This window comes from Dipteris shenzhenensis, chromosome 9 (genome assembly GCF_047967505.1).
Source record: "Dipteris shenzhenensis isolate YYH24624 ecotype China chromosome 9, Dip_SZ_1.0, whole genome shotgun sequence".
Classification (NCBI taxonomy): domain Eukaryota; kingdom Viridiplantae; phylum Streptophyta; class Polypodiopsida; order Gleicheniales; family Dipteridaceae; genus Dipteris; species Dipteris shenzhenensis.
The window spans coordinates 34,752,633-34,777,376 of record NC_141604.1 but is presented as its reverse complement, the minus strand read 5'-3'; the positions used below and the strand labels follow the sequence as shown (position 1 = coordinate 34,777,376).

The following is a 24,744-nucleotide window of genomic DNA, read 5'->3' as shown; positions in this document are numbered from 1 at the left end:
GCTAAGTATCTCCAACTGAGGTTGACACCTCTTGGTTAACAGAATTTAATCCTCTTGGCGTAAACCAAGTCTCGTTGGCCTAAGTCAACACTCTCTAACCGAAGTCAACACTCTCTTACCGAAGTCAACGCTTTGGTTCTTTGGTTAATCGTAGTTAACCATCTTGGCCAAAGCCAAGTCTTAACTGGGGTTACGCTTACTTAACCGAGGTTAAGTATCTTTGACCCAAGTCAATACTTTGACCAAATAAATATAACTTTTTGAACATAATTAAATAAATAAAGAACTCATTAATTATGATCGATAAATGGTCAACTAGAACTTTGACTTTGGAGTATTTACAGCTTGGTGACAAGATCCTTTTGGTGAGGCTAATCTGTAAGCAAGTTTTATATTCTCTCAAGTATTAGGAATGGTCTGCAGTACCTAAGAGAGAGCTTTGGAAATGTACCCCTCATGAGGGTTTCACAAGATTCCGGCACCTTTAGAGACACTCTCATTTTATTCAAACTCAACTTTCTACGGTGTGGGTTTGCATAACTTCTTGCTCCATCTTCATTGTTTCTAATGTATCTTTAGCTAATTTAATTTGATTCATATCTTTAAGAAAGTCTTTGGCTGCTTGAATCTTCTCTTTTTCATGTCCCACGCAATTGGGGCCCTAGTTGAAATCCATACATAACCATGAATGGACTAAAACCTATTATTGAATGTTTTTGGGTACATATGTCATGTTCCAAGTTACAAAAGCTTTCGTGTAAGGTATTTACACTTTGATTCCTTTGCATAAATCGTCTCCTATCTTAGAATATCTCAGACAACATGGAATATTGCTGATGTTCTTCAAATGATCTACTATATGTCACTATATCATCTAGCAATATTCTTCAAATGATCTACTATATATCACTATATCATCAAGGAAGATCATCACAAACTTTCCAAGGTATTAGATCATGGCCCTCTACAAAATTGATTAGATACATGTGGCCACTACATGAAATTGTCACACTTAACTTTTGCACCCAACATGAATTCACAAAATTGGGAGCTGACTTTGGTTCAAGATCGTTTAAATCATGAATTTCAACGGAATATTATTACCGTTGATCTCCACCAAGAGAACTCCGGATTTGCTTCAAAATTACTTAGCTAAGTTTCCAGGCTGCATAAGAAACCTTGGCCTCATTTAACTTAGGCCACTTTTGTTGATACATATGATTTGAACCAGAAGTATAAGAAGTGTTGGTGACTGATCCTTTCAGACCTTGCTTCTTATTTCGATTAGGGATATTTTTAATCAAACGTGCGAATCTTGGAAGCTCATTACAGCTCATCTATTCCTTTTTGTTGATGTCACTAACGAACACCATACATTTTGGCATGGCGAATAGTATCTTTATTTCTTAGAGCTTCGTTTAGATAACCCCAAAATAAGCATGTGCTCCTAATATGCTGGATTCAGTGCTTCTACCAAACCTTTAAATTCTTGCACATAAACATAAAAACCCTTACCTGTCATCAAGATATCATTAAGCTTTCTGTAGTTTTCCAAGTGACTCACTAACTCGAAGCTTCATAGAACTATTGCTTGAATTCATCCCATGCTATGGTTTAGGATTCAAATCACACCACCACGAAAAAGTATAAGCTTATCTCGCAAATAGGCATCCTCAAATGCTTTTTTTGCAGTTCCAAAAAACACCTTCGCTCTTTGAATACAAAAGAACGCTTTTATTTGAAGAAAGATTTGCTTTCATGAAAATGCTTGTGTCCTTTCCAATCACACATCTCCCTCTCCACTCACTGCCAAGAACTAACAATCCTCATTAGTTTTGACCACGGTTTTTAAGACATGGATGAAGCTTCCACAAGGATTCCATACTTCATACAAAAGCTATATTGTGGTTCAATACTGTTGTAGGGTATTGACGAGTATACAATTGCAAACTGAGCTTTAAACATGCATTTTGAATAATTATTTTTGGAACATTTTCCCATACATCCATAAAAACACATCCTTACAGTCGATATGTTTTCCCGATTTTGAATCCTTGTGATTAACATTTTAGGTTTGAAAATTGACACATAGCTCAAGGCAACATATTATTGCATTTTGGGGCTGGTGTTCCTGTTGTTATTAAAACTTTGTTTCGAATACTTATAAGCGTTGTGATTGTTTCCAATGGCTTGTCTTTTGAGAGGTAGTCTTAACAATTATATTTGCAGCAGTTTGAGATATTCTAAAATATTTTCCCAATCTAAACACTTGGCATTCAAAGTTGTGTTAGTTGTAGACATGTTACATGGGACAAACTTCTAGGTGGTTTGAGCTCCTATAGGCCTTCTCCTAAAACTGACTACCTCAAGTAGTGAATCGTCATGATGACACTACAACCCCACGTTCTTGACGCTAAGCTCACAACCCAACCATAGATCACGATACCCCCAGCTAAAGATCAAGATCATCACCTAAGCCTAACTCAAACTTCATAAGCCCTAGGATCCATAACACCAAGCTACACCAAAAGGTGTCCTTGACATGAGCTAAATCATTAGGCCTGAGCAAGGAGATCCAAATTAACAATGAGCGATTACCCCAAAACCGAGCAATGCCATAGCTACCCCTATTGCTATGCATTAACCTAACCCTAAATAATTCCTAACTTTTTATTAAATGGCAATTAACCCTGTCCTATGGCCCTTATCATTACCTTATCAAGGTTAGGTACAGGTTAGATGCACTTAGCTCGGGACATAACAATCGATCGCATCTGAATCCTGAGGAAACATATGACTTATAACCTTGGAAACCAGATCTACTAAAAAGGTTTGGCACTTGATTTTGGCAAAAAGAACAAGAGCAAAAGGAGAGACTTTATGAAGCACTTGAGTCAAATTCTGCCATCAAGACTAAGCCAAACAGTGAATAAAAGACTGCCATCATTGTACAAAGCCCAGGGAGACTTTATGTAAGAGGTCATTTTGCTTGGCATTTCTTTCCAGTGCTTTGTAACTTTGCATGATAGAAGCACTCAAAACTGCTAACTTGCCCAACCACAAGTCAATGCCTACATAACTGTGCTTTTTGGAGTTGAAACCTATTAAAGAGTTAGCTTGGAAAAAGTCAAATCAGAGTTTCATGGAGTCGAATAGGTTTCTCTCAAAAAGATCTACCGTCTACATTAGCTTTCACCATTTGCCTTCAATAAGCATTGCAAAATAGATAGCCGAGAGTTCTACTGTAATTTAAAATGGAGATGTAAAAAAAGAGATACTCAGCACCCAAAAATTTTAAAATTTTGCGAGTCACACCTGTCAATATGGCTTGATCAACTCTAAGTTGACTGCTAAGCACCTCAATTAACCGCATATCAGCAGGAACTTGGCAGCCAACTTGAGAGAGAATGCACCACAAACATCAAGGTTAGATATCAGATCCTCAAATAATTGTGCATCAAGGTAAGGCCAATGAAGAGCATTCTGGTGGCAAACCTGAAACTTCTACTATGTCTCCAGGGACAAGATCTGAAGCTGGCACGATTGACAGAAGACCTGCAAAATTATTTTTGTTTGCATTCAATCCACAGAAAATGCATTGAATAAGGATCTTGCAAAAATTAGAGCACCATAAAGTTAATTGTACTAATCTGCTTGGTACAGGTAACGGGTTGATGTTCTTCAGTTTCTCAGGATACTTTAACCGTCTCAAAAACAAAATGCACTGAATATAATGAAATAAGTGCCCATGTTGCTTTTTGATGCCCACTTGGGCTTTCACCCTTCATCTCTATTCTATTGCATGGGGTCACTGGAAGGTCATTACCATTCTAATTCCATTTAAAATTCTTCCAAGTACCCAACAATGGTACCAACTACCTCAATAAACATGAGTAAATTAAGAGATTCAGCATAGCATTGCATCCAAGCGGGACAAATGTCAACAGGGGCCTAGCAACATCCTTCATCTATAATTGCCCATGCATTCTAGCAAACATTCTAGGAAGAAACTCACAACCCTGCAAAAAACCAACACAAACTTAGGATTCGGGAATAACTACACAGCTACTGCCAGAAGACAGCCAAGGTTTTAAAAAAGGCACAAAATCCCAACCTTTAAGCAACCAGTTGGAAGAGAAGGACAGTTTCCATGTCCACCAGGATCCAGTTAAAATGAGACAAAGCAAAGAACATTTGAAGGAAAAAGGTAAGTGGCCTCTAAAATCAGCATCCTTGAGGCTAGAATTGGCCATCTTATACATGCACTAGAGCAGAAATCAGGTTGTTAAGTATCAAAATACGACATTGGATCTTGTTTGATTATCAAAGATTAAACCCTTAAAAAAGACTCTTGAAAATGGCACTCTTGAAAAAACAATTTGTAGCGATCCTATGTGGTTACTATCATCTAAATTTCCCAATTGCACCTTGCATGACAATCTATAAGTTTCTACTTGCTGTACACAAATATGTTTGAAAAAAGTTAATGAGAAAATTTCCACCTACTGAACCTATAAGAAGTTCTATGACATTGCAATCCTACAAAAAACCTAGCAAACTTAATTGCCTAAATGATTCCATGTTTTCTTAATAATACTGAACAGTACATACGCAAGGTTCTTTGCAACAAAATACAACAGATTGTAGTGCTTCAGCATAAATTTGGTACCATTTCTCAAAACTGTAGCAACCTCAGCCTGATAAGCCTTCAGTTCCTGCAAAATATCAACCAAATAAGTCAATATGCAGCACAAGGCCAATAGTACAGACAAAACACCAACAGTTCAATATGCAGCACAAGGCCAATTCGGGGAAAACAGACCAACAGTACAACAAACCTTCCAAAATAAACACCATCCTTGGTATCAAATGACAACGGAGAGAGCTTGTAGACATAACCAACACCTATGGCTTGTGGTTAAAAAGGCTCGGTTAGCATCATTCACAAGGATCTACTGAAAAATCTTTACGCCATGCATGGTATGGCTTGAAAACTTTATCCTGTTAGAAAGATCACTGACCGGCCTGTGAGCCCCCATATAAGGAGGATATCAGGGCAGTGTATCTGTAGCCAGGTGAGGATGGGCTGAGCTGCAACAGAACAGTTCTCAGCTCATTAGAGTTGCAAGCAGCAGCCATTTCAGCAGAAATAAGGGCAGAAAACAGGTCGCCTTTTAGGGACCTGAAACAAGTGCCAAACGGGCAGAAATGTGGAGACTGTTTCAAGTCGTCTGACCTGGAAGTCAACCAACCTACAGGTCTCGTCAAATACCAGACCAGGTCGGACTGGTCTTGTCGACTCGTTGCTGGCTGGGACAGACCCATTCAGCCAGATTTAGAGCTGGTTTTCCCTATCTATGTGAGGCCCTTGCCTAACTATCTGCAAAACCATTCAAGCCCTTTTCACAAGGCACACAGGAGCAGAATAGGGTTCCCTTCCCTCTACATCTATACTTCAGTTTTGCACAGTCTCCTCTGCCTATATTTCGCCCACCACCCTGCTGGATGTTTGTTATTTCACCCTGAAACAGTTCAGCCGCTTTCATGGTGACCTAAACTCAGTATATTTTGAAAGCTCCTTTGCTGCTCTATTTTCCAGTTTTATTTACAGTTTGTGGGTTCAGTTTACTGTTGCGTATAGGGGGAGATTTGTCTAAGTTTTCAGCTGTGCAGCTCCTGAAATTCTGACATGGTATTAGAGCCTCCACAGCAACCCTTGTAATACCCCTCAACCCTGAAGGAAGGAGCCCCTCCCAAGAAAAATTCAACCCCATTTCAAGAGAAGATTCTGTTTTCAGTTTCAGAAAGTCGCACTCCCCTTCCTAATCCTTTCGCATTCTAATCATGGCCAGCAGACTTCCCATCCCAAGCTTCGGGGATTCGGGAAAGATCAACTTAACAAATTATCCTCTCTGGCCAATGAAGATCCGGAGCCACGTGGTGAGGATAGTTTGGGAGATCAAGAAGGGAGTGGAGCTAAGGCGTGAGGACATCAAGAATGTGGCGGGGTAGTGGTGACACCAGCAGATCCCGTTGGACTTAGGGATGGGGTACTATGTGACGCACATGCCCTTGCTGTCGGCCTGCATATTCAGCTTGTGGACACTGCATTTCAAGCACGGACCATCCTGAAGGACATGTACAAGATCAACAACGCTGCAAGAATCCTCGAACTCAAGGCAGATCTCTACAACATGCACACGGATGCGGGGGACTCAGTTCAAGATGATGGTGGTGAGGGATAAACTCGCAGCGGTTGGTCAACACAGGGATTCGAGTCGGATTGCCAAGCTCTTTCTTGGCATGATTCCCAAAAGTTACAAGGTTGAAGGGTTTCATAACAACAATGATTGCAAGGCAATGGACGGCACCAATCACTTTCGAAGAGTTAGTGCCCCTTTTCTTGCAGAAAGAAGCTTGTGAGAAGAAGTCTGATCGATTCAATGGCAAAGCCTTTCTCATGAAGGGGAAAGCAAAGGGTGAGCCCTTTAAGGGTAAGCCTAAGTCTCATCGAGACTCGAAGGAAGATAAGTAAAATGATTCAAAGAGAGTAGAAGAGCTTCTACTCTAAGAAGCTAGGGCACTTTGCCAAAGAGTGTCAAAAGAGGAAGCTGAATTGAAAGAAGAAATAAACTAACAAGTTGAAGGGAAACACCAAATCACAAGCCATCAATATCATCACAGAGGAACTCTTCTTGGTCAATATCACTAAGAAGTGCTCATCACTTGCAGTGACTGATGGAGAAGATGATTGGTACGCCAACAGTGGAGTGTCAAAGCATATGACAAAGACAAAATAGTGGTTCAAGGACTTTTCTAACCTTAGTGCCAATTCATCCGAAACTTTGGGGGACAGACCGAGCTGCCCAATCAAATGCGTTGGGAGCATCCCATTCACAACAACCACGGGTGACGACAAGGTATTAACAAATGTATTATATGTCCTAGATCTTTGCAAATTTCTACTTTCTATCAACCAACTTGCAAAGAACAAGATGAGAGCCATCTTCAATGAGGACGAAGAGGTCATCACATCCAAGATAGCAGACGAAGTGATCGCTTGAGGGGGTTGAAGGACTCTACAAAATCAGTGCTATGATGGTACGAGTCTCGAGAGGACGCTAGGATGTCTCAACTTGGCACAAGAGGTTTGAGCACATCAGCTACAGCGCCATGGAAGAGATTTGTCACTTCCCTTCACAAAACACATATCCAATTGCTTGGTAATTCATTCATTGCATATCTTTAAGTTTTGAAATCTCAAGTTCTTTACATTAAGATGTTTGTCAAAAGAATGCATATGTTTTTCAACTGTTCACTTAGGTACTAGTTGGCTCGAGTCTAGCATTTGAGGGTGGACTCCATTGAAGGGGTTATGGACATTAATGTCCCACTAGTTGAGACATATCTCTTTCTGAGAAACGCACAGACCACAGCCCACCCGCGTACCCAAACATGGGACCAATCAAATGCATAGAATGCAGACCAACCCAACAACTAATGTTTACAATATCCTTGGATGTGCGCCTGTGAATATGAAAGAATCAAAGAGTACAAGACAAGATGGCAAACAAATAGGCCTAATAGGTTATTTGAGAAGGCAACCAACCTCAAACTACCTAGACTAGCCTTTGAATAGAGCTAACTGCCAAAACCTAAGGGAGAAACCAGGACTAGAATCGGAGTAGTAGTGATCACTCAAACTGAATTTTCAGTCAGGCAAATAAAGATTGGATAATATAACCTTAGAAAATTTCAGCATGACATGTGGCATGCTGATGTGGAAGCCGTGGCATTGGCATGGGACACATGGTAGGCCACGAGGTGGCAAGGAGCTTGTGGGGACATTGATAGCCATGCATGAACCATGGCACCACTTGACATTGCAGGAACTCCAGCCCCCATGCAGCCCATCAATTTCCGAAGGAGCAAGTCCTCCATGCCATTTTGGGAACATTTCCAACATTGGAAGCTAGCACATCCCTACATCCATAAAAGAAACATGTATCCCCGCTAGCATACTCTAGGGAGACGGTGGATCCAAGGGCTAGAGAGACACACCAGACTTGCCATTGGGTAGAGGCACAGATCAAGCTTGGGGGCCTTCCCTCCGTGCTCACCAAATCGGAGGCAGGGCCAACAGGGATGATAGTGGTACTCATCCAACGTAGGGCCACAATTAGGAGACCACATCAGACCACACGTACCAATCAACGCCAATGCTCTACCACAAGTTTTATGCCACTGTAGCCTCATTCACCACAGACCCCTCCACTAGTTTCTCAAGGATAGGGATGCCACACCACGGCTTATCCTCTCCATGGTCTCGAATAGTCTTTTATGTATTGGTGTTTCCATGATTACGATTATTTTGTATTTGTCTTGGGTGTGGATGCCCAGTTAGAGGCTCTACCCATTCAGTTCATGTTATTCAGGATTTTCTCCATCTCATAGACCCTTCAGTGTTTCAAAGACTTTTCATAAATTTTCTTTCTCTCTTTCTTTCCCTCTGCATTCTCTCTCCCATACAGTCTTCCTCCTGCAGCAGTCCATTCCCTCTATAGCAGCCCTTATGCAGCAGCTCCTTCTACTCATTCTGAAGCAACAGCAGCCCCCTCTGCTCCGTCCTCTACAACAGCCCTTTTGCAACAGCTCCTTCTGCAGCAGTATCAGCCCCTTATGCTCCCTCTGAAGCATCCCCTCTTCCAGCAGCTCCTCTGCTACTCCCTCTGCAACAGCCCCATTTGCAGAGTAGCCTCTCCTACAAACTTGTTCTCCACACAGTCCTACAACAACACATCTCCCTATGCAATCTTGTACTTTCCCTTATGAAATGCTACTTTATCCTGACAACTACACTCAGATTTTGACGCAAATCCGTAGCAAACTTACATGTTATACTGCATAGCTTTGGAAGTTGCATCAGAGAACTAGAAGCAGATAGTTATGCCAAATCAAAATCTCTTTTTCAAAGCATTGGCTAAGTGTTACTGATGTGTGGAAGCAGTGATATTTGTGCAAGCATCTTTCCCTCAGGATTGGAGAGCCCTTGGAGCCCTAAGCACCCTAGCTAGGCTATCTTTTGAGACACTCTTTCTGTATATAGACTTACTGCTCGACCTTGAGCTTCATTTTCATGTCTCGTACATAGCTCCGGCTATATTCTAAAAATTGTTTCTGGTTTAGTCTGAACTTTGGAATGTGTTGATAAAATTTACTTCAACACCTTCATCTGGTATCTCATTGTAATAAAGGGGGGAAAGGGGGGGGGGGAAGGAGAAGGGGGGCAGGACGGGGGTGGTGGGTCGTCGTCGTCGTCTTAGCATCTTAATCATTTATTCATCTTTTCTCAAGGAATATTGAACCTTTCAAAACCTATGCAGTAAAGCAATATTCTGCAATGTTATGCAAAGCAATCTTTTCCCTTTCCCTTTAAAAGAGCACGGACATGTTTCAAGATGCGCAAAGCAGGCACGCTGGATGGCCTTCCACACCTATCAAACAAACAAGACATTAAATAGAAGGCAAGCAACACCGAGCACCATTCCCGAATGAGGCCACGAATAGGGCACAGAGCCACTAGAGGTGGTTCATTGAGATACCTGTGCAGTGTGGATCCATGCCTACAAGATCACTTTCAAGGTTAGAGTACTTTCTCACCTTTATAGACGATTTAAGTAGAGTTCCTTGGATTTATTGTCTTTCTAAAAGGTCACAAACCCTTGAGAAATTCAAGGAATGGAAGGCAAAGGTAGAGATGAAAACAAGAAAGAGACTCAAAACTTTCAGAACTGATCGAAGGCGGGAAGCGACGTCAGATGCATTGAGATCTTATTGCAAGAAGAATGGAATCAAACTGCAATTGACGATAGCACGCACATCCCTAAGAAACAAGATGGATGAGTGGAGAATAGACAAAAAGTAGAGATGGGATTGAGCATTACGAGAGGCAAGAATGTCCGAAGGTCCTTTTGGGCAGAGACAGTCAACATGGCTGTCCAGATCCGTAACAAGACAAGGACTACAGTAGGTGTGAGGAAGACACCTTTGGAGTTTTACTTATGTAAGACACCTATAATCAAACACTTCAGAGTTCGGTTCTGACACATGGGTGCATGTCCACAAAGACACCAAAAGAAAATTCGATGCGAGGAGTAGGAAATGCATGTTCGTCGGTTACATGACGAGTCCAAGGATTATCAGCTGTAAGACATGGAAACAAAGGCGGTGGTGGTCAATAGGGATGTATTCTTCCAAGGGACTAAGCCCTACCTTGACAATGAGAACCTCTCGACTTGCACTACTCCCGATAGTTCCCAGATCAAAGCAAAAGAAGTAGAAGCAAGTCTAATAAGTACACATTCAGAACCATAAGAGCCAATGCCGACAAGAAGAAGACTCCTGCCAAAGAGAAGAGATTACCTCAGTGGTACATGAAGACCATGGAAACCGCAAGGGTGACTGATATCCCTGAAGCGATTTATTGTAAGAGAAGGTCTCACAGGTCCAAAAGCTCTCATAGTGAACGCCTTAAGGCCTCAAATCAAGGTGGTTCAAGAGCCAAAGACCTTCAAGGAGGTGAAGGACGTCCTTAAGTAGCAGAAAGCAACAATGTGGAGCAGCTACAAGGATTTCAGACTAAAAAAACCACGGTGTACACATTGAAGAAGGTGGAACCAATGTATGGACAATTATTTATCACTTTCTTGAGGTTTGTCGGATGAACCTCCATTTCAGAGGGGGACAGGACAACGATGATGATCCTCTACGTCAATGATCTTATCCTAATCGGGGATCATAGTAGTAAGATAAGGAAGGTAAAGACTCTCTTGTAGAAGAGTTTGAAATGATTGACCTTGGTTTTGTTACATGGGGATAGAGATACGGCAGGAGGAGAAGACTTTCATCTCTCAAAAAAAGTACTACCAAGGGATCCTAAAGCGGTTTCAAACGTAAGAGTGCAAAGAGGCGATGTCGCCCATGGAACTCCGGAGAAAACTCAGCAACAATGAAGATTCTTCAGAGCCTGTGGACTCCACCATGTATCGGCAACTTGTGGGGAGCTTGCTCTATCTCAAAACACTCGTCCTGACATTGCATTCTCAATGGGACTACTTTGCCAGTTCTCATCAAAACTCTGAGAGAATCATTGGCAAGCTTGCTTGCGTGTGTGTAACCGGCCTTTGACCGACAAAGGGCAATGTAACTGACTCTATTATCTCACAAATCTGAAATACAGCCAACTTGAAACATTTCCATTGCCTACAAACAAAACTTAGAGCATATATCTTCACTGCATAGCATCACTGAACCATTTAAGACAAGGGAGGCTAGAATGCCCCTACTCAAAAGCATGAAAAGTGACACATGTTGGCCCCAACATTTGGCACCCCTTGCGGTATTTATTTAATTACTGGTTAGCTCAAATACAAGGGACTCCCTTCAAGAGCTCACCCGCACATGCAACCCAGTACAATGCCAACCCGTGGCTGTGCCAGTGATCAACTCCCAGTGCTATTCTCTTGGTTCCTTTCAATAGCCATGCATAACACAAATAGAACAACATGACAGCATGCCAAGCAATGCATCCATGTAGATCAAAGCCGTTATTGAGCCCAAGGCTTGTCACTACGTACCCCCAGGAAGAGAGTATCACAACCAGTGCCCCAATCCTCTTCCGAGCCAATGGCAGGGCATTCAACCTTGCAGAATCTCAGTAAGAATGACAGTAGCATAGAGTAGAAAGAGAAGATAAGAATCCAGCCAACAAAAAGAGCATGTTTCATCTCAAAACAGCCCCAGAAGTTGGTTGAACAGCAGACAGCAGACTCTGGTAGGAGGGAGCTGCCTATGACTGACTTCCAGCACCAGAAGAGATCAAGAAAGAGAGGGTTCAGCAAGCTGAAGCAGATCCGCCATGAGTGCGACCCCCAGAATGGAGATTCCAGCCCACCAGCACCTCAGTTCTCAGTGCGCCTTGCACCAGGCAGGAGCAGGAAGAGAGGCGTCCAAGAATATGGCCTCACATGCAAGAAAGGAAGACTTTTGTTGGGAAGAAAGTTGAGAAAGCTCCAAACATGGCCCAGAATGGAGGCGTCCAGGTCCAGGAAGCGTGCCAGCAGCAGAGAGCACCAAGGGAAGGAGAACTGTCACAAAGAAAGCTCGAAAAACGACTTCAGCCAACAAGAGGGAGGCTGCACTTAGGCCCATGCCTACAAGATCACTTTCAAGGTCAGAGTACTTTCTCACCTTTATGGATGATTTCAGTAGAATGTCTAGGATTTATTATATTGCTAAAAAATCACAAGCCCTTGAGAAATTCAAGGAATGGAAGGTAAAGGTAGAGAAAGAAACAGGAAAAACTTTCAGAACAGGTCGAGGGGGAGAATTCACGTCACATAAAATTTAATTCTTAGTGCAAGTAGAATGGGATCAAACTGCAGTTGACGACAGCATGCACATCCCAACAAAACGGGATGGCTGAGCAGAAGATTTGAGCAATAGTAGAGATGGGTTTATGCATGGTGAGAGGCAAGTATGTCCCAAGGTCCTACTGGGCGGAGGCGGTCAATACGGCTGTCCACATCCTTAACAAGACAATGACTAAGGGAAGGGTAGGAAATGGAAATCGGTGTGGCTGTATATCAATCGATTTCAGCCTGATATAGTGGCATTGCAAGAACAGAATCAACATGTACTGAGAGAAGATAGGAACAGTGTGAGACTCTTCTTTCTCACCTGGTGAAACTCTGATGTAGGAAATTCTGACTACCCTTCATTCAAGAAAGGAGTCTCTATCCCAAAATTGTAATATAGTCCTAATATAGGGCTGAGAGAAGATATGAACAAGAGTCAGACTCTTCCATCCAACCCCAAGGAACTCTTTGATGTAGGAAGTTTGTCTGCCCCCCATCCAAGAAAGGGAGCCTAATAGTGACCGGGTCAAATCTGTTAAGACAGAATCTCTTTATCAAGTCCCTCGCACACATCCAGCTTTGTTCTTTTGTATTCTGCAGAGTCATCCCATACCTAGACTCCTTTCTTGTTTAGACTAATTTCCTGTTTAAGGTTTATTTCTATTAAGACAACATCCTTTCATATCACTTAGAACCAAACTGAGTTGTTAGATGTGAAAGTACCTATCTTCCTAGAGAACCTCTTCCATCTTGAACGAGTCATAAACATCTCCCAACCCTTCCACATAGCCTTCCAAAGCTCAAACCCCTTAGTAGTCACAAATGTTTCAGAGGCAATATCGCCTATGGAAGTTGGGAACAAACTCAGTAAAGAATATTTTTCTGAGCTAGTGGACTAGAGCAAGTATTGACAACTTGTGGGGAGCTTGTTCTACCTCACAAACACTCGTCCTAACATTGCATTCTTAGTTGGACTACTTTGCCAATTCTCGTCAAAATCCTGAGAGAATCATTGGCAAGCTTACTTAGATATGTTACGGTAACTTAAAGGGTAATTTAGGATATGTGATCAGCATACCACACAGGGATTGATTTCTTTGGGTTTTGTGATTCGGATTGGGCCGGAGATGGGGACACTCGACATTCCACAACTCGCTACTAAGGTTAGGCATAGTCAGGGCAATCTTTCATCTACGGAGGCATAGTTCGGTGGATCCTCGAAGACATGGAGGTTCTACAGGATGAAGCGATGGAAATCTATTATGACACGAGAGGGGGTGTTAGAAAAGATCATTGACCCACTTGTGAGCCCCCATATGAGGATATCAGGGCAACGTATTTATAGGCAGGTGAGGATATGCTCAGCTGCAACTAAGCACTTCTCAAGTGATTAGGGTTGCACATAGAAACCTCTGTCAGCAAAAATAAGGGCATAGAACAGGTCACCTTTTAGGCACCTGAAACGACTGCCCAAGAGGCAAAATTTTGGGACTGTTCCGGGTTGCTAACATGACAGTCAGTCAACCTACAGGTCGGATCAAATACCAGACTAGGTCGACTTGTGACATGTTCTAGAGTTGGCTCTTTCCCACGGCTTCAGCAGAATAAGCAGGGTATTCTCAGTATGCAGGGTTCTGAGGCTTTTTGTCACCTATAGATATATCGGTGTCGTTGTTTGTAGTATAAGTGTAGCTTAGGACCTCGGGTCGTATTCCGGTGAGAGACGTAGGCTTAAGTGTGGTAAGCAAACATAGTGCATGCATGTATGATAGGAACGTGCATCATCATGATTGGGATAATGAAGGCTTTCGCCTTTATTGGGGGTTGAAGGGTTTAGGAGGAGTGTAAGGGTTAGAGGGAGGTTTTGGGTTCAGAAGGAGGTTCCAAGGTTCAGAAGGAGGATCCAAGATTTAGGGTAGAGGATATGGCGGAAAACTCATCTCCCTTGTAGATCATGGAGATCAAGGGTTGAGGGACTAAGGGTTTAGGGGGAGCATAGGAGTGAGAAAGGAAGAAGGTGTCAGAGGAGTGGGAGTAGAAGAAGAGGGGGGAGTGGAAGTAAGAGGAGAAGATGGAAAATGAGAAGGAGGAGTTGGGAGAAAGAGAAAGAAAGAAAAGAAAGAAAGTTTATTCAAGTCTTTGGAAGACCGATGGGTCTATGAGACTGAAAAACCTGATACAATGAGCTGTGGTAGTGGAGCTACTAAATGAGCATCCATAACAATGCAGAATGCAAAAAAATGCAAAATGGCAGTACTAAGTCCTAAGTACAACATAGTCATATCCCGACTATATATATATATATATATATATATATATATATATCCATCTCAGCATCATCGTCGACATCACCATAACTATCATCATCGTCGTCGTCGTCGTCAGCAACAGGACATCAGGATGTATGAGGCGGTGGAAGTGAAGGCATGAGGTCAGCAATAGAACGCTGTCGCCCCCTTAAGGATGCAGTCCTGGTACGTCTCCTGGTCGTAGCTCTGCATCTAACCAAGGCCACTATCACCTCCGTCGGTCGGGCTCTGACTCTAAACAACGAGGGGATGTCCCCAAGTATGATCTGTGAGTCAACCCTCTGTCTGCACTGTTGAGTCATAGGCTCCGGGTCACGATCGTGTCGAGGTCTCGCCTCGAGGGAGTCTATGTGATCTGGCTAAAAGAACTCCGTGATAGAGCTCTGAGAGGTATCAGTCGAGGGAGAAGGCTGCTCTTGTCTCTATGCTCGAAGTATCCTATCTCGGTGTCTGAGCATCTCATGAATGAAACTAGGCAAGCATCGCTGGTCTGGGTAGGAGAGGACATTGGGCCAGCATCCCATAACTATCTCTGAAGAGGCAGTAGAAACGCCCTCGGATCTCATAGTAAACAGGACACATGAAGATAAAGTGCTTCGCTGTCTCAACCTCCTACATGTCACATAGTGTGCATATGCACCTCTCCTTAGGTAACTGCTCTGCTCGGCTGCTCTCGATACGAAGTCTGTGTGAAGAGACCCGAAAATGCCTAAGGGAGATCCTCAGTGAGTGGGGTAGGTGAACCTGCGTGTATCCTGGCGGATCAATGAAACCCTCCACTGTGATATGTAGCAAGTGATCTCTGTGGAAGCTCATCTTCACTGGAAGATCACTCGAGCAACCAAGTCCGGAATGTATGTAGCTGTAGTAGATCCTCAGGGATAACCTGGTTGACCTCGTGTGATAGGAGGGGAGAGAAAGGAGCATCCATGATGTACTGGAAAGGAGGTAGTCTGTCCATGTGGAGCCCTAGTCCTGCAAACCATCTCTCTGTGCATGCATACCAACACCTCTGATCTCCCCCTGCTGCAAGTGCCATCATAGAAGAGGACAGTACTAGTCATGGTATCCTTCTACGTCCGGATGTGTAATCCCCATACTCCCTGACTCGGTACAGATATGTAATGACCTGAAATGCAGCATCTAGCTGTAATGGGGGTGACCCAAACTCCGCCGGAATGATCTGGTGAGGGACAAATGGCTTACCATGGATCATCCGTGATAACATGACAACCTGTAGCCGCTCCACCTTGGCCCACTCTGTATCCGACAAATCTGCCCCCCACCATGGGCTGCCATACATCCCTGCAGGGCAGACCAAGGAGTCAAAAAGCAACACTTTGGTCCGTGGATCCTGAAAATGAGAGCGGAAGCATTGTCTCTCTAGTCTAGCCAATGAAGCATATCCTCTGCTCAAGCGCGCCTGCATCGCAGGTCTCATGGTGAAGGTGGGTCTAAAAAGACGACCCCGAGATAAGTGTATGATGAAACTACCTCAACAGGGGACTCATCAAATGTGAAATACTCATCGTGCATGACGACTCAAGATGTATTGAAGATCATAACCTTGGTCTTACCCAAGTTGACCTTCAAATCATGAGACTCACAAAAGGACTATAGTGCGTCAAGGTGTCTCTGGAGCCCCTCTGCTGAGGAAGACAAGAGAGCCATGTCATCTGCATAAAGTAATATCCGGATCAGTGTGCCCGCGAGAGAGCAGCCTACCCCACCCTATGCCTGCATCATTGTCTCGAGCTCGTCAATGTAGAGGCCAAACAAGGTAGGTGATAATGGGCAACCTTGTTTGACCCCAATAGTGCTCATGATCTCGTCTGTCCATCTAGATCTCTGCCTGAAACTCGCTCATAAAGTGCCATGACAGCCCAAATGATGTCCTGCTCGTAACCCAGATTCTGTAGGCGTCATATGAGACGGGCTCTTGGAACGGTGTTGAACGCCTTGCGAAAGTCCACAAAGCAACAATAAACCCTCTGCTTCCGTGCCTTCGCCTCCTCGATGATACATCTAAGCACGAGAATGTGGTCCATGGTCCCATGATCCCGCCTGAAACCGGCTTGTCCCGCTGCTCTCAGTCCTCGACACTCCGCAAATCTGCTGACCTCAGAATCAAGTACTGATGCATAAATCTTGGACATGACATGTCCAATCATGATGGTTCTGTAGCTTTTTAGGTTCATGGGATCCCCTGCCTTGTGGATGGATGAGATAGTTAATGGCCCAGGTGCGTGGAAACCCCAAGCAGACGGCTTCATTAAATAGCTTGGCTAAGATCGAGGCTAGGAGGTTAATCCCATATGCAATGAACTCAGTGCATAGTCCCTCATGATCCTTCACTCGGCCATTATGAAGTTTCATTACGGCATCCTTTATCCCTCCCCTAGTGAAGAGGGTGCAGGATGTGGAGCGTGGCATATGTGATAGGTTAGGCACTGGCTGATTTTGGATATCATAGAGCGTGCGTGCATAATAGAGGGAGAGGAGGGGTTGCATGGTTAGAGGAGAGGGGAGGAGGAGTTGCAAGGTTAGGACATGCTTTTGGACGTGGAGTGCAAGGAAGCATGTACACTTGGAGACAATTGCTTGGAATACCAAAGTAGAACTAAACACAATGCCCCAAAGAGTGTGGGCTTCATTCCATTATGGGGTATTTATACAAGTTGGAGAGCTTCTCTCTTTACATGTAAAAATTGTAAGATATTTTCTCTCTACATGTAGAGCTTGCATATAGAAGTTGCAAGAGGAGTTGCGCGTAGGACTTGCATGTAGAACATGTACGTAGGAGTTGCATGTTGCATGTAAGTGTTGCATGTAGGACTTGCATGTTGAAGATGCATGTTGAGGATTCCCAAGAGAGATTATTTCTCGCCTTATGCAAGTACAAGCGGAGCTTTGCCGTTACTCTACACACATTCTATGCTACCTAAGTCCATGTTGGCACAGAGACAACATCTGGTCAGCTGATTGACTGGTTGGAACAAACCCTATTGATCAAATCAGGGGCTGATTTGCCCTATACACGTAAGGCACTTGCCTCACTATCTGCACCCCACTGAAGCACTTTTCACAAGGCACACAATAGCAGAAGATGGTTCCCTGACCTCCACATCTATACCTCAGTGTTGCACAGTCTCATCTAACTGTATTTTGCCCAGCACCCTGCTGGATGTTTATTGTGTCACCCTGAAGCAGTTTGTGGTGACCTAACTTTGTACATTTTGGAAGTTCCTTTCCTGCTCCATTTTCCAGTTTTATTTACAGTCTGTGGGTTCAGTTTACTGCTGAGTATCGGGAGAGAGTTGTCTACGTTTTCCACGGCACAGGGCATACTTCAGCTCCTGATATTCTGACATATCCTAGGACTTTATCAGGACTGCATGACAAAAGGAAGACATGTACACTTAAATATACATACACTGATATAGAAACCAGCGTGTTGAGCTCCTATAACTTCTCTAGCAGAATCAGCTATGATGAAGAAGCCATTTCAAAAGAAGAAGGTTGAATAGACATACCTGAAGAGCTTTCTCTGCATTGCTCTCAGTTATCACTCCGACAGCTGCATTTGCAGCCAGAATCATCAAAATAACCTGTCAAAGTCATTTTGAACAAACAATTGCAGAATTCAATCCTGGTTGTGTCTCTGAATTGTGTTCCTGGGATTTACAATACTGAAAACACTTTGCTGTTTCAGTCAAGTCATCCTTAGTATAAATATAAATTCCATGCTACTCAGTACAAAAAGGTATCATAAGACAGCAGCAAACATTCATGGATAAATGAATTGGGACGTTCAAACAGCAAGGCAAGGAAAGAGGCACAGTTATTTCATACTGGAAACATCATACCTATAAATCATCACTACAGTGAGTATTTAACATCCATTTTTGCAATGGAACTCTCAGTGAAATCAATTAATTAGCTGTTTGATTAATAAAACAGAAGTTGAATGATGTTTAGCATTCCAGAATGGTGAACCTGCAGCTTCCTTTAAGGCCTACAGCTGTATATGCATATGCACATAAATTTATTTATTTATGTACGTATATGAATGGTGCTGCGTGGTGAATGGTGCTGCTCCATTCGGTGGATTATTGGAAGCAGTCTTTTGCATCCACCTAGTAAACTCTCCAGTCATCACAAGCTTATTGCTCAGGTATAAGCCACGGCCATCCCAAGAGCATGGGATATGACCTAGAAATCCCTTTCATCTTCTGCATGGTAAAAACTGAGGGGAACGTCATCCCTGCTACTTGGATGTCCAGCGCTCGGACCAACCCTACAAGGTTGACTCTTTGTTGATCTGCCATCTTGACAGAGAACCCTCTGGGACGCATGTCTGTAAATGCACTATTTTCAGGTCAATCTCACAAGATATTCACCCCAAATCCTCCATAGAGTACTACACTCAGTATATTATGGCCCCAAATCTAGATGCTCGCTCCCAAAACTGTTTCATCCCAATCCATGTTTAGTTGTTACCTGATAGGTGTTATTGTGCTCCGCTACTACTCCAATATGAGATCCTTGGCTATGTTGCATAGACCAAGAAGTCATCTCCATAAATGCAAAGTACAATGACACCCATGAGTTCCATAACTGAGTTCTAATGCTCAAGAAGAGTCAATATATTGAAAACTTTTAGTCAAGGTAAAAAGCCCCAATTTTTAGTTGACTTGGTTAACCCTTTCACAAGCTAAACTATCCAAAATAGCAACTAGAGATAGCAGCACTTTGGAGGGCTGAATTTGCACAACTGGAAGAGCTAATGAAGGGGATTTTTATGCCAAAATAAATCTTATATACGAAATAATATCCAACCTAGAGGATAGCTAAAAATATATGCCACGTTGCTTGTGAGAATTGCTTCAAAATCAACTCATTTTTCTTTGATTTCTCCCTTGTTTGTGGACCAAATGTGGACTATTTACTGTAGGTCCTGCAATGCTTTTGCGTGGCCTCAGGGTCAGTATGTAGTCTAAATAAGACGTATGCAGATGATTCCCTATATACTCGAGTACTACCAAACAGTAATTGCTCCACTGTCATATTGATCTTCATATTTCTTTGTGCCCACAGGGCTAGCTCTGGGGTAACTACGGCAACGGAAAGTGCTAGTCTGTACCTCGCAATGAGACACTGACATCGTGCCTTTGACATGGGCGTGACCCAGAGCCAATGACAGGACATATCCGAAAGAGGAGGGACACGCAGATTACATTTGGACACATCCCCTCACATGTTCAGGATTGGAGCGCAACCGGAAGGTGTCACCATAGCCCTAGTCCGATGCAGAGGCATTGCCAAGAGACCAAATTGGGCAACGCCCACAGACAGCCGACAGCACTCTACTCTGACTTTATACTACCATTTTCCCACCGATTATTGGGCCCACCTTCCTCCTTGTGAGGGGAGACTCCCGTTTTAGTGACATTGGACTGGATTTGCTTTGTACCTTGATGACATATGGTGATGGTGATAATGGGGAGGGTCCTATTGATGTTATGTCAAGACTCTGTATTGATGTATTGATGTTCGTATCGAAATGTAGCATGTAGTATGTAGCATGGGTATTGATGCTCGTTTAGTAGCTCCACCCTTTTAGCTTTTGTTGTATCAGGTTTCTCATAGTTTCATAGACCTTCGGCGGTCTTTCGAAGACTCTAATAAACTTTCTTTCTTTCTTGGTCAATTCCAAAGACTATGATGGGGTAATGCAGATCTGCAAGGCCTGTCCTCCTACCCCCCAATTGGTCTTTACAGTCAAGGAGCTTGTTCAAACAGAAGTGCAAACAATCAAGGAGGAAGTGATTGTGGAGATGGATACAAAAGCAAACCAAACTGACATTAGACTAAGATTAAGAAGCACGAAACCAAGTAGCAGCAATGAAATGAAGATTAGGATAGGAGGCCTTCCTGAAGGTTGATTCAACAATGAGGATAAGACTCTAGCATAAATCAAGGGAACCACCCCTAGCATTGAATGGCCGAGGAAGACAAAGATGGAAACAACCCCACAACCACCATCAAACACTCTAGAGGCATGCCGTACTTACACCTAGTACACGGGATATGCAAATCAAGCTTCTTCACCAATCCAACAAGGTGGGAAGAGACCAAGATATGGATAGCCAAAGAACTCACACGAGCCCAACTGAATCAAAAGGCAATTAAATAAGTATAGGTCAAGGCTCCTAGGAAGGATGGAAAATCGTTTTTATATCATGAGGGCATGGCCCTCATCAAGGAGTTTAAATCAAAACCAAAGGACCCTCAATCTGAAACTAAAGTATGATCATTTATCATCTTATCTTTAGACCACAATGTAGGTACCTTATAACAAACACATAGTTGCTTTATGCACTCATTGGGAGTTGCCTTGTGCGCTCCATAAATGGATGTATTAACTAGGCTTTTGGCTGTCCCATAGACCTGTTGGTCTCCCATGGCTATTAATAGACTTTCTTTCTTTTCTTCCTTTCTTTCTAAGGCCTGCCATCTTTTGTGCTTGCTTTCCACATCTAGTGTTTGTGCAATCCCTTGTAGCTTTCTACGCTCCCCAGTCCAAAGCTTGTTCCTTACCCTTTCCAATCGCCTATGGTGGCAAAGAGAAACACGCCTTTGGCTTTTGCAAGCATGTCATAGCCCTGGCCACTGCCACCACTCCCTTCCCTTGGTGTCCAAGGTCAACTTCTAGGGTTCCACCACCACCATGTTGCTCTCAAGAACTTTCATCCATAAATCCGTCCAACACAAGGAGCATTTGCTCGGGACACATGGGTGAGATTAGGGTGTATAGCTAGACTCCACTGAAAGCATGATCATTGAGTCTTTCTAGCTAGACAGTATGGACCAACAGAGCCCAAGGAGATGGTGGATCCGAGGACCAAAGCGATAGATGGTAGGCTTGCCAACAAGTTCAGCAGACTGGAGAACCTTCCCTCCATCTCACCAGATCAGATGCATGGCCGACAGGACTGACAATGGCAATTCTTCGATGCAGGGTCGTAGCTAGGAGACCACTGCGGATCACACATACCAATAGCTGTCAGCTTGCTATATCACATGCTTTATCCCACTGCAACCTCATACATCGTCAACCCCCTCTTAGGCTTGACCTCTCCACCAGCTTCCAGATGATTGTCATAGTGTTGTTAGCTCCGATCTTGTCCATGAGCTCAAAGTTCTGGTGCCTTGCCCTTCGCCTTGCGATTTTTGCCAATATAGTAGCAATCTTCTATGATGTGATTCTGGGTGGTCTCCTTATAGCGCATTGCTTTGACTTCAGCTGATATCTCTCTCTGGTATGGCCATGGTTATTGCATTTGCCACACCAGACTCCTTAATGGAATCCTAGTGTTCCTTTTGATAAGACAGGAAACATTTTATCCAAAGATGCCATCATCTTCATAGCCAGCTTTGTGTTTCCCTTTTTGCAGGTGTCTTTCCTCCTTCTAACATTGATGTCGTATTGGCATCTAGGTCGGATTCTTCTGTCCCACTTTCAGAAGTGTCTTCACTTTTCTTTTCCTTCTTTATGTCCTTCTCTGGCTGGGCTTTCATATGTTGTGTCAATGGCCACCAAGATGCCTTTGAACTCCTTTCATAGCCCAAGGACGAGCCAGTTCACTAGCAATTGATCACCTAGCCTCAACTCTTTCTTGATACTCTATGACAATGTCTGAAATCTCCCTGCAAATCCACCACCAACTCATGCCTGATGGGTCATGTGCAGTCACTGAAGCAACAATTGCACCGTCATTGTATCCTTCTAGAGTATTTCCAAGAAGGCCTACTTCAAGGCTTCCCACTCTATGAAATGATCGTTGCCGTACTGAACATATCACTGCATAGTACTCTACTCGAGTGTGCACAAAAACAGGTTCATCCGTCCCTCGTCATCATGGACTCCATTGACAATACATATAGACTCGAGCTCCATGATACGGATATCTGAGTCTTGTCATTTTCCCTTGACATGGGGCAAGGGAATTCCATTTAAGAAATTGGTTTGATTGTACTACTAGAGTCTGTCTCTCCACTCATCCCCTCAGAGGATGCTTCTGACGGTGCTTGAGAGAAGTCTGATATATCAATGAACTACCTGCTATATTGCTGCCAGAACTCGGTAATGTGTGCTAAGTCCATTCTATGAGAGGGGTGCCCAATTGCTTTACTCCGATGTCATTCTCCCCAGGCTTTTCCAATCTGGCAAAAGATTCGTGGACATGCCACTCAACCCCAACCAGACTCCTCTACTCAACTCTAATCAAAGAATTGGTGTAAATCACTCCTCCCCATCAAGATTGCCAAAAAGTCTTGGTGGATATGCACACATGCACTAATTCTATTCCTAACTTAGAGAAAATGAACTTATGCCATTCGCTAAGACATTACAGACATGAATAGCATAGAAACTCACTGAGATTCAACATTAGAAAACACTCAAAGAATATAGATGAATAGCATCTCCACTTTATTTCTACATATATCAAGGGCATACATTGCCTTACACAATCAATTGTTGAATGAATACAACTGTGCAGTGCATTAATCAGCATACATTCTTCTATGCTTCTTATCCAATAGCAACTAAATATGGTTTCAATAAAATAGACCGTGCCAATTCAGAACGCATCTGTTCGGAACACCATTTCATGGATAGTTTGACCTTTCCTCAAGCCCACCTTGACTTGGAATCAGATGTTCAAACCCTGGAGGATACTCCTTATAAAGTGTTGGTTGTATAGTCAACGTGTAGGTCAATAATCTCTAACAAATATACCATGGTAGGTGGTTATCTACTCTATAAGAAACTATATTCGAATAATAAAGACACTAGGCATCAACTTCTTGGAATCATAAGTCTGAGTGTGTGACATCTAGGAATTCAGAAGCCTTAACACTATTCTGAAAAGACAATTCCTTTGGCTTGTTATGACTAAGGACATCTAGGATTATTTAATTAAGCACTAGATGTGCTGAGTAAATAAAGCAAAGCACTGAAGTGAGGTGGCTTTCTTCATCCACTGGAGATCTAACATGGCAAGTGATAAAATATCTCTATGGACTTTATTGTTGATTTACCTAGATACACAAAATTCATGACTTTGTGAGCGTAATAGGTGATAGATTGATTAAAAATAATGTGAAAATCCTTGAATTGGCGAGATTGTTCTTGAAGGTGTTTTCCATTTGTATGGTCTACCACCAGGTATTGTTGAGACGGGGTCCATAAGTTAGAAGCAAAGTTGAATTTGAGCACATCTCATTATATCCGGTCAGATCATCAAACAAAACGTGTCAATCAAACATTGGAAGATATTCTATACGCATATCTAAGTAAAAGACTGATCTTCCCATTTTAGAGTTTGCCTATAATAGTTCAAGGCATTCAGTGACGTCCATTCATCTTGATATTTGGATTTCAGCCAAGAGCACCACCATTTGTAGGGCTTGAAAAGGCAGGTACAGGCGCTAAAGACTTTCTCCAAGACATGCAGCACATGTTTAATCAAGCCTGAGATAGTATTCAAAAGACTCAAGATAGAGCTAAAAACTATGTGAATCCACATAGGAGAAAATCAGTTTAGACAGGGTGAGCAAAACTAGTGAATGTCCGAAGTTGTCTCTAAGGTATTGTGGACCGTTCGTATTACTTGAGAAAACTGGTGAGCTCTCTTTAGTCAGCCTTACCAAAAGGATGTAGGGTACACCGATTATTTCATGTTAGTCACTTGATGAAACAACTACCTAAAGGTGATAGTCTGGGAGGGCAGCAAATTCTTGTGGACTTGATTGAACCTCCATTGCTTGCACATGAGTTATTGATGTTAAAGAGGACTTATATACCCACAATTATTCAAGAATGTTTAATGAGGTTAAAAAATAGTGCAGAAGAGAATGCTACCTTGGAAAGTGTAAATAAACTACAAGATCCTGATTTTGTTGCCGCGGACGTTAACTCTCTAAAGGGAGAACAATGTTGCAACACTAGTCAT

General features: G+C 42.9%; 1 protein-coding gene across 2 annotated transcripts in view; it reads right to left on the bottom strand.

Moving 5' to 3' along the window:
- Window positions 1-24,744, bottom strand: part of ECA3 (endoplasmic reticulum-type calcium-transporting ATPase 3) — a 204,977-nt gene that overhangs the window by 126,012 nt on the left and 54,221 nt on the right. For both annotated transcript variants that reach the window (XM_087378846.1, XM_087378844.1), the window contains 4 exons: window positions 18,259-18,333; window positions 4,670-4,715; window positions 3,496-3,555; window positions 3,316-3,396 (listed from right to left, as the gene is read on the bottom strand). In XM_087378846.1, coding sequence (XP_087234972.1) covers window positions 3,316-3,396; window positions 3,496-3,555; window positions 4,670-4,715; window positions 18,259-18,333 — 262 coding nt within the window. The remainder of the gene's footprint in view (window positions 1-3,315; window positions 3,397-3,495; window positions 3,556-4,669; window positions 4,716-18,258; window positions 18,334-24,744) is intronic.